This window comes from Neopelma chrysocephalum, unplaced genomic scaffold, assembly GCF_003984885.1.
Source record: "Neopelma chrysocephalum unplaced genomic scaffold, ASM398488v2 Primary Assembly neopelma1_43, whole genome shotgun sequence".
Classification (NCBI taxonomy): Eukaryota; Metazoa; Chordata; class Aves; order Passeriformes; family Pipridae; genus Neopelma; species Neopelma chrysocephalum.
In genome coordinates, this window is record NW_020897702.1 from 14,468,280 (window position 1) to 14,479,245 (window position 10,966).

A 10,966-nucleotide genomic window follows, 5' to 3' on the forward strand; every position below is an offset into this window, starting at 1 on the left:
ATTTCATCTTGTGCCCGAGGTTTGGATTGGTTGGAATAATTAAAGAACAGCTTTTGTTTAAAGAAAGCATTAAATTCCTATTCTAAATAATACTTCCATGTTATGGACAAATTAGCATTTGATCTCCTCTTCAATTATGCAAGCACAGAAGGGGTAGATTGCCAGGCTGTTTCTATAAGTTAGTTACATAACCTAGTTCCTCTCCATTAATTTTGAAATTGGTTTTGGAGCTGAATGCTCGGGCAGTATGTGTCTATACAGGCTATCTTCCACAAAGAATTTACTTTCCATTTAGTTCTTACTTACTTCCAGCTCTCTATACAGGTTTGACTTTAAGCGTCTGTGACTTTAGCTGTTTTGGAAAGATCTACAGAAAAATGTTTTTGGTTTTTGTAGAAACATTAAAATAACAGAGGTTCTGTATAAAGTGCTCTTCAGTTCTCAGTATACAAGTAGGATCTGTATGTGTGTATTTGCATGCATGCAAGCATGTATGTTTATAAATATACATCCAGATCTCCATCATTGCCTTTAAATCTGTACACAAGGAAACCTTTCATACCACAGTATGTTTCTCTCTGGGACTAAAGCTAAAGAAAATCTCTCTCTCTCTGCTAAAATGTGTCCATCTTATTTTTAGGTTATGCAAGCAAATGGTTTGGATGAACGTACTAATCTTCTTGTGGAAGAATATTCTACGTCTGGTCGCCTGGACAACATCACACAGGTCATGAGTATCCATACTCAGTACCTGGAGTCTTTCCTCCGCAGCCAATTCTATATGCTGCGCATGGATGGGCCCCTTCCTTTGCCCTATAGGCACTACATTGCTATAATGGTATGTACCAACAGCCTGTGTATCTTCTCCTGCAACCTTCACTTTTGTATTTAGAAAAGGAAGAAAAAGGGAAGACTTTAGAGAGGAGAGATTAGTGTGATACTTTGACAGGGGGTGAATTTTTGTAGCAGATTTTTATCAGAATAAAGCATGCCTAGCCAGAAAGTTTTCAGTGAGAAAGGAAAATAGGCAATGTACCTTATTCCCTGTTTCCCACAGTGATACACTTCTCACATGCCGACATCACTGTGCAGCAGTAAGATGAGATGCAGTGGACTCAAGTCACGACAAATTCCAGGTAGACACTAGGAGAGCAATTTTTACTGTGAGGATGTTGAGACATTGCAGTGGGGACCACGACAGGTTCTGTGATCTCCAAAGCTGGAGATCTTGTCTGGACAAGGCTCTGAGCAACCTGTCTTAAGTCAGCCCTACTGTGAGCAGAGGGTTCTCCTCTAGTGTTCTTTTCCAACCTAAATTATATTCTGCAATTCAGAGTAATCAAATGTATTTTTATTAGAGAATCCTCCGTACTGTATAGAAATGCACTGCAATATAACACAAGGCCCTTAGGAATGAAATTGTACTTAAAACATTGGTTTATGTTAGTAACCTGTCTTCTACCCTCAGCGAAATCAGATTACGTGATAATGTGCTGCAGTTTTCCCTCTGTGTTTAATTATTCCAGGCTGCTGCCAGACATCAGTGTTCCTACCTAATAAATATGCACGTTGATGAGTTTCTGAAGACTGGTGGGATTGCTGAGTGGTTGAATGGTTTGGAATACATTCCCCAAAGACTGAAAAATCTGAACGAAATAAACAAACTCCTTGCACACCGGCCCTGGCTAATCACAAAAGAGCACATTCAGGTACTTCTTCAGTCATGCCCTGTAAATAGCAATAACTGTGTGGTAAAAAGGACTGCCAAGCACTATGTGGGTGTCTGGTTAGGCTCCATTACCCTGAGTTAGAAAACTCAGGGAAGTACTAGTGCATCGAACAAGCTAATAAATTCTCCTGTGTGACAGGAGAATTTGTGTGACAAAGCAAACAAGATTTTCTTTCTAGGAATAGCATTGGCTAAAATGGTCCTGAAGGAAAAGAGGTAATCTGTTAGTTGTCTCTTTGGTTTTTTCATCCAGTGAGAGTTTGTGTCCAAGAGGAATACGGTATTATTGGAAGAAAATAATTGATCCCTTTTTAAAATGCATAGTGTTTTATAGAAAAGCTGGAGGCCAAAGGAAATTGTATATTTACACATTTTTTATTCTCATTTCAGAAACTTGTCAAGACTGGCGAAAATAATTGGTCTCTTCCTGAACTGGTGCATGCTGTTGTCCTGTTGGCACATTATCATGCCTTGGCAAGTTTTGTATTTGGTAGTGGCATTAATCCAGAGAGAGATCCGGATACATCTAATGGAGTCAGACTTATAGCAGTCAATAACTTCTGTGTCTGTGATCTTGCCAATGACAACAACATAGAAAATGCATCCCTCACAAGTAGTAACTTTGGGGTTAGTGTTGCACAGAAATTCTTTTGCTTGCCTCTGTTTTGCATTAGAAAACTTTCTTCCTTTCTTTCCTGCTTAAATTTCACGGTAGTTTGAAAGTTTTTGTCTACTTTACGGGAGTGCTCGAGTCTGGTAATTCTTACATTCACTCTGGCAATTTTCTGTATAATCCATGGAAAACCAGGATTGTGGATGGTAGTCAGAGGAATGTGATTTTGATAGTTAATCTCACAACTCATTTGGCAAGACTAAAACTTTGCTTTCAGCAGAAAGCTTCAAGTTCCAGTTTCTTCAGACAGTGTGGCATTGACTGGAGCATGGTGGCATCCATTTCCTAACGTGGAATAAAAAAAAGAAATGGAAAAAATAGTAGTAGTAGTAATAATAATAATTTTAACTTCAAGGCCTACAATCACAAAACAGGTCAGTTCTAAAACACTTACATGTAGATGGGAGGAAATGTCTGAAATAAAATTACTTAATTCTTCATGCTGGTGTTTCAGTCTTGAATCAACAGTTGATTACTAGTTAATTAACTTAAATGTGAACTTTTTTCCCTGAAAGGGGCTCTATAATGCTTTTGAAGACATGTCCTTGAATTAATGCCGACTGATTAATTAGCCTCATTGCCTTTGATGGAAGATCAGGACTATGAGAGACTCGCTAGATATAATTTTTACAATTAGCAGAAGAACGTGAACATGTGATCACTCAGTTCAGTTGCTGTGTCTTGAACTTCTAGCCTGTAAGATATGTAGCTCATACAACGAGGGTGTCTTACTCCCCATTTGTACTGGGCCGAGGGTTGCTGCTGAGTCTGTGCTGCTGGTTAAGCACTGAGCAGCATACTAGAAAACAATTATAGCTATGGGCAGAAGAACAGACTCGAAAAGATGGAAAAAACCCACCCAAACAATTTATCTTATGAAAAATCTGAATGATAAGTACATTTCAGAGCACCCAAAACTTTGATGTATTTCTAGGAAAAAGTGGTCTGTTTTCCTCACCAAAGTAAGAAAAAGGGTCAACATAATAGTTATTTTGATCATACATAATGAAAAGCACTGATTTGCCATCTGAGGTTGTGTTTCTGTATTGCAGTATTGCACTGTATCTCTTCAGAAACATATTTTCATTACCAATAGACTGAAAAAAGTTACCTTCATATTAAAAGTTGTTTTCTGATAGATGTAGGGCCCGCAGATGGATTTTCCTGAGCTATCTACATGAGGGAATGTATAAGTGACTGTGGTTCCTACATTCAAACACCATCTCTATGCTGTTAATCCCACTGCAGAAATTACTGCAACAGGTTACATTAACGCTTCCCAGCTCCTGTCTTCTTGCTGTCTGAAAGCTGTTGTCTGTGCTGTATGTGACAAAATGCATTCTGGCTTCAGTTTTTGTGTTTGCTGCTGCCGTCTGGTTTTGAGAGCACTTCTTGTCAAGCATGAAATCTGAAGATGACACACATTGTCTATCTTCTAATTTTGCAGAATGTCATGGTGTTTTTGCAGATTGCAGATTCTTTAAGTGAGCTGGAGGCCTTGATGGAAAGGATGAAGAGACTACAAGAAGATAAAGAGGATGAAGAAGCCTCTCAGGAAGAAATGGCAACTCGCTTTGAAAAGGAGAAGAAGGAGAGTCTGCTAGTAATTAGTGGAGGTATTTGTGCTTTTCCAGTTCCGTTTTGTTAATGCTTTGTAAGAAAAAAATAGTTGAGGGTAGTTCAGTGACTGAAACTTTTTCTGTTTCTTTATTCTGGCTCTTCATGAAGTAGGAGTGCATTAGGTGGTCTTGTCACTTGCTTCATCTGCTTAAGATTTCTTGATTGTCAAATAACACCATCCTTTTTACTACTTGAAATTTAGCTTTTGTATATTAAAAAAAAGACTGTAGGCTTCTTTAAAAAGTAGTGACTAAATTTCTCTTTCTGTATATGCTCTATATCTTCAAAATAATTCATTCATATAAATATTCACTAATACTTCAAAGGTTTACCTTCTACAGCACTTAGAACTTCAATGACACTCCTAAGTAGCCTTCAGATATGACATTTAGTTTAGGAATTAGATTGGAATGAGACTCAACTTCTTCACCATTTACTGCCCAGCTGGAAAGGACATTCATAACTTGCCGTTCTGAGTGATCATACTGCTGTGCTGTTCCACTGCCTGTGTTGTGATAGAGATTCATAGCACTTTTTTATTTTTAAATAATGTTCAAAATTCTGAGCTGAAACCTTCTTTTCCATATTCTTCATATGCTCTGGAGGCTGCCATCTCTAACAAACCACAAAACAAACTCTGCTTCCTGTAGACAGGAAGATGGGGTTTTGTTTGCAAAGAAAGTGTTAGAAGAAAGAATACTATTAAGGCAAACAGAATCTCCAGCTATTTCCTCATAGTAGAGGCTACTTGAAGGTGATTGCTTGTATCATTTTGAGAAGCGACCCATAAAATGCTTCACATTTTACTGTACTGTTCTTAGCGAATTTAGTTCTCAGTAGCTTTAGACCAAATGTGTTTTAAGGTATCAGTGTCTTTGTGCAATGAGCACAAAAGGGAAGAAGGATGTGTTGCGGATCAGCAGAGAGATTGTTTTGTGGATCTCTAGGAACATGTAAAGTCTCTGAAAGAAGATACATCCAAACAACATTGTGGCTGGATTTTTAGAAATGGTCATTGTATATTCTTGCTCTGTTTTCCTTTGGTCAGGCAGTGTCAGCAGTGCAGATAAACAGGCAGCCATTGCAGCTGCATTATCAAATCAGGACTTCCATGAGTCTCTGCAACTTCAGGCATATGAGGAAGAGGACTGAAGGGTTTTTTGGATGAGGTTGCTAATAGTTTTGTTGACTTTCCTCCCCCTTTGCCTTTTGCTGGTTTTAGTTGAGGAGTCTGTATGTGTTGGGCCTTTACCCTTCCATGAAATTCAGTGCTTGTCAGGGGAGAGGAGTGTATGTATACAGGTTTTTTTATTCTTTGCTGAGAATTTACTGTGGCAGATGTTGTGCAAGTTTCTTCCTACGCAGTTATGTTTTGATTGTTTAATGAGGCAAAGAGGAGATAAAGCACTTCTGCAATTCTTAGATTAACTGACTTTTCAAGGTGCTAACAGGGGACATATGGCAACTGTTCTGTCAATGCATGTGGAAGCGAGTCATGGTTTTAACATCAGGGTCAAATGCAGTCAGCTATGCAGTAGTCAACTTCTGCAGAGGTAGTTACACAATCAAGCCACCTGTTTATTCGTGAGGGAAATATTGATTCCTGATAGAGAACCTGCGCTTGCTTAGTGATATGTTTTGGAGCTCTTTGAAGATGCTTAGTTACTAGAGCTTCTGGCAGAATTTCACCCTGATGTACTGTAGAGCTCTTTGCTTTCATATAATCTTCATCTGATATTTACAAGTGGAGTGTTGCATTGCTGTCTGGTTGCTCATACTCCGGATTATGGAACAAAGCTGGTGTGATTCCTGACACCATACTTGCTCAGTGTAGCAATCCTGGGTACATTTTTCTGTTTCTTAGCTTTCTTAGCCAAACACAATGACCTTACTAATGGGATTCACCTTCCTAATTTAAGATATCTAGCCTCCCTCAGAAGTCAGCAGAGAGAAAAACAAACCACCTGTCTGAAGTTTAGCCCATCTCTTCCCTTTTTGTAGCAGTATGTTAAGATATCTGGTATAGGCTGACATTTAGTGGGCTCAGTGAAAGCGATGGATCCCATACAAGCAGATTAGGATTGAAATGTTTCTTTCCTTTGTACCACTATTCTCCTTTGTATCACTCTTCTCCTTTGCACAACTTCTAAAATTGTCCCCTAGTCCTGTCATAGAGTAGTAGTTGGAAGTCGGCGCTAAATCACATGCTTGCCTAAAGCAAAGCATTTTGCTGTTTTATTCACAGCATTTGATGATGAAATAGTTTCTACAGATGTCTCCCGTTATATTGAAGATCCTGGGTTTGGGTACAAAGACTTTGCAAGGCGAGGAGAAGACCATCTGCCAACATTCAGAGCTCAGGTACCATCTCTTTAAAGCACATTCACTCAAAGATGTTCATATATCTCACTACAGTAGCATAAAAGAGGTTGTAGTGGGGCATGTTTTTTTCATGCTCCTTTTCTTGTCCTCATCCATTAAATAACTCACAAGCTTCCAGAGATGTCCCTGAGATGAAGTCTTTTACTATTTTTAAATCTCAGACAAGGTAGTACATGGCTTTATGTCTTATGTCCGTTATTGCCAGTATTAGTGTTTTAAAACTGTAAAGCATATCGCTGCATCTGGAATAAAAGTGAAAGGCAGAAAAGAAACAATTTCTTTCCCATGCCTCTAGATGTTGTATTAAAAATAATCCACTGGAGGAACTCTTTATTCCTGTCATTTTTTTAATCTAGTATTCTCTGCCCAGTGGTTATCAGTACCTGTATATATATATGTCTGTGAGAGCAATTTAGTGAGTATTGTTCTCATATGTGCACCATATCACTGGATTTTGGATGCTGGGAAAGGAGTTCCTAAAAATGATTACTGAAGTTTTTTATATATTTTAATACATCTTTTTCAGTGCTATTGAAAGAACAGCATGTACATTTTACCTGTATATTTTCTTATATATTGGCATCTTTTTCCATGACCAGAATCCTGAGCTTTATAAAATATATAACAGGAGGGACATTCTAAGTTGTTCTGTTCTATCTTATAAAGTACATTAATGAGCAGTCTAGTAATAAATTGAAAGCAATGAAAGAAACCTTAAACCAAATCAGACAACTTCAATTAAAACAACAGTGGGTGCAGGAAAACTTCATGGTCAGAAGATGTATCTAAGACTGTAAAATACAGAATCCATGATTACTCTCAGAAAATGTATTTATCTGTATAGCAGTCTCTGCCTACCTGGATAATTTACTCTGTAGTCTTTATATGAGCCTGAAGTAGCTTGTTACTGCCAAAAAGAATAAGGCAAAGTCTGTGCCTCTAAATCAAACGTTCTGCTTAACTACTTTAGGAGCAGCAGGCTCCCTTGGATAAAAGCTCCAGAGAAGCTGAAACTGGAACGAAAACATCTCTGCTCTTAAATAAACCGAAGAGTTTCTGGCCTACATTCGAAGGAGTCACCTTGATAATTTAACTTTATTATGTCCTGCTCTTAACAATTAGGTGTATATACCCACAGCCTCACAAATGCTCTGCTGCTAATGGTATTTAAATTGCAGTAGTATCCCAAACTCCTGCAAAAAAATCTAATCTTTATTCTGGTAAAGCAAGACTGCTTTATCTCTGTGGTTTTAAATTCAGTAATAGAAAAAAGTATTCTATACACAGCAGAATGTGTTTAAACTTGGGGTTTTTTTTTGTTTTTCATTGTTAGTGAACAGCACTTTACCGCTTCTGGGCCTTTTGGCTTTCAGAGGCTTTTGTGATGCCCGAGGTGTCCTGGACATCTCTCCAGGGCTGTGTAGGTAAGGCATATTTCTCACATGCCTTTTGGTCTTCTGTACTGGCAGCCAGAGGCCCAGTGTGATGTTGTGGCATGTTTCAGATGTCACTGAATGCCTCTGTTAGGCAACCGCGTAATATCCTACATGCTCTTCCCCACTATCCTAATCAGGGGGACAGTAGAGTAGACATGCTCCAAAGTGCCTGGGAGAAGACCCTTGCCCAACAGTACCTTTTGAAAACAGCTAGGTACAGGAAGGACATGGAGAAGATGCCCGTGATTGTTAAAGTTTCCATCAGTGATTGAATGATCGAACACTTGCCAAGGATGTGGGCAAACTAACATGTTCTGTGTGACCACAGCACGAACTGTGGTTGCACTCTGCTCTGAAGCAGAGTGGTTCTCCACTGCCGATACCATGCAGTCTGCAAAGATTTACCATTCCTGATAGGAGCAAGCGAGCAAGCAAGCAAGCAGTCCAGGTGATTGTCTAAGACCAAAGCAGCCTGGATTTTATCAGTTTTTTCAGGGACAGTTCAGCGCTTTACCCAATGGTTTTACATCCTATCTGGAAGTAAATACTCCATCTGTCCTCAGAGCTAAGCATCAAAGCCTCCAAGAGACATAAGTTTTTAAACTTACAGGCCAATCCCAATGATACTTTTCAGAGTGACAAAGCAGAAGAAAATTCCTTCAGCACTTCAGGAGAACCTTGGGGTTTTTTCTACTGTAGGCTAATGACATCCAGCTGGAGATAGGGTGTTGCAATATGATATTCATTGCCAAGAAGTCTGGGGGAATGGAGCAGGTGATGTGGATGAAGAATTCAAAATGCAAACTTTTGGAAGAGAATTAAGTTATTATTATCAAACAACAAAAACTGTTGAGCCATAGAAAGGATCAGATAGGGAATTCACTTCATTTGTACATTTATATATTTCCTTCTCTTCCTGCAGGACTATACTTGGGAGAATCATGGCTTTTCCCTTGTAAACAGGCTTTATTCTGATATTGGGCATCTTCTGGACGAGAAATTTCGGATGGTATATAACCTCACATATAACACTATGGCAACACATGAAGATGTTGATACAACGATGCTAAGAAGAGCTTTATTTAACTATGTCCACTGTATGTATGGAATCAGGTATGGAGAAAAATCCCCTGGCTTAGGAATATACCTTAAAACTCTGTAAACAGAAAAATGAACCATGTGAAAAGCATCATTTTAGACTCTGAGTGTTTAAAGTGAAGACAATACCTCAGTGTGGAAGTTAGAGTGGGTTTGCTGGCATATCAGTATAACTTTTCCTTCCAGTGCACAAAAGAACTATCAGGATATCAGGATAGAAATTATTACAGAAATGTCTTCTCTGAAGCCAGTCTGAAACCTTTGTTCAGGAAAAACAACATCTCAAAGCAAGTTCACAAACAACACCAAGTTGGGCAGGGAGGGTAGGAAGGCTCTGCAGAGGGATCTGGACAGGCTGGATCGATGGGCCGAGGCCAATTGTATGAGGTTCCACAAGGCCAAGTGCCGGGTCCTGCACTTGAGCCACAACAACCCCAGGCAGTGCTACAGGATGGGGGAAGAGAGGCTGGAAAACTGCCTGGTGGAAAAGGACCTGGGGGTGCTGGTCCGCAGTGGCTGAACATGAGGCAGCAGTGTGCCCAGGTGGCCAAGAAGGCCAATGGCATCCTGGCCAGTATCAGCAATAGTGTGGCCAGCAGGAACAGGGCAGCGATCGTCCCCCCCTATACTTGGCACTGGTGAGGCCACACCTCGAATCCTGTGTTCAGTTTTGGGCCCCTCACAACAAGAAAGGCACTGAGGTGCTGGAGCGTGTCCAGAGACAGGCAGCAGAGCTGGTGAGGGGCCTGGAGCACAAGGTCTATGAGGAGTGGCTGAGGGAGCTGGGGGTGTTTAGTCTGGAGGCTCAGGGGGGACCTTCTCACACTCTACAACTACCTGAAAGGAGGTTGTAGCCAGGTGGGTGTCACTGTCTTCTCTCAGGTAACAAGTGACAGGATGAGAGCAAATAGCCCCAAGTTGAACCAGGGGAGGTTTAGATTGGATATTAAATGTCTTCACAGAAAGGGTTGTGAAGTACTGGAACAGACTACCTAGGGAAGTGGTGAAATCACCATCTCTGGAAGTGTCCATGTGGATATGGCACCTTGACATGATTTAGTGTTTATCATGGTGGTAGTGCTGACTAAACAGTGGACTTGATGGTCTTAAAGGTCTTTTCCAACCTTAACAATTCTATGATTCTGCTAAGCCTTTCAGATGTTAGCAGGTGGTTTTCTGTCATGTATAATAAGTGCTCCAATTCCCAGGCTTAAGAACATAATGCTGCAAAAGACAATGCTTTTAAAAACTTATATCAAACAGAGTGATTGCCTGTGTTATTTTTAGGTATGATGACTATGATTATGGGGAAGTTAATCAGCTACTTGAACGCAGCCTGAAGGTTTACATAAAGACAGTGACCTGCTACCCAGAGAGAACTACCAAGCGCATGTATGATAGTTACTGGCGTCAGTTCAAGCACTCGGAGAAGGTATGTATCTCAAAGCCAAAGTGGCTTCACAGAAACCCCTGTGCTGTTAGAAATGAAAATATGGGGACACCTAAAAACGGCAGTATCTATCAAATGAACTGTTTTAAATCAGAGAAAACCAAATGAGATTAATTCATTGAGTGTTAGTTACCAATTTTACAAAAATACTTCTTAATGTACTGGAAATACTTTCATTTTTTTATTATTATAATTTTGAATGGCTTCTTTATAAAATGGACAACTGTAAAAGAAAAGTAGATAAACTTGGGAATGCAGAAGTGATGAACTATGCCAATACTTGGGATTTAGAAATAAAAAAATACTTAAATTCATATATATATATATAATATATATATATATTTATATATATATATATATAAGAGTGTATATATATATGTATATATATATACATATACTCTTCATGGTGTTTTTTAGCAATAAAGATGTCAACATGCCTTCAGATATCCCCATGAAATGCTTCCTGACAAGGGTTCAGTGCTTATGTGCCTGCTAGCCTATCTGGCATGGAAACTGTTCCTTTTTCCGTGTTCCTATAGTGCTCAAAGGTGCTAGTAAAGAAAACAAAATACAATTCA

General features: G+C 39.4%; 1 protein-coding gene across 3 annotated transcripts in view; it reads left to right on the forward strand.

Moving 5' to 3' along the window:
• SESN3 (sestrin 3) overlaps positions 1–10,966 on the forward strand; it is a 45,556-nt gene that overhangs the window by 25,690 nt on the left and 8,900 nt on the right. For 2 of the 3 annotated variants that reach the window (XM_027677391.1, XM_027677393.1), the window contains exons 3-9: positions 641–838; positions 1,527–1,709; positions 2,120–2,356; positions 3,850–4,018; positions 6,268–6,383; positions 8,763–8,953; positions 10,226–10,370. In XM_027677391.1, coding sequence (XP_027533192.1) covers positions 641–838; positions 1,527–1,709; positions 2,120–2,356; positions 3,850–4,018; positions 6,268–6,383; positions 8,763–8,953; positions 10,226–10,370 — 1,239 coding nt within the window. The remainder of the gene's footprint in view (positions 1–640; positions 839–1,526; positions 1,710–2,119; positions 2,357–3,849; positions 4,019–6,267; positions 6,384–8,762; positions 8,954–10,225; positions 10,371–10,966) is intronic. The other variant, XM_027677392.1, reaches the window with a different exon arrangement.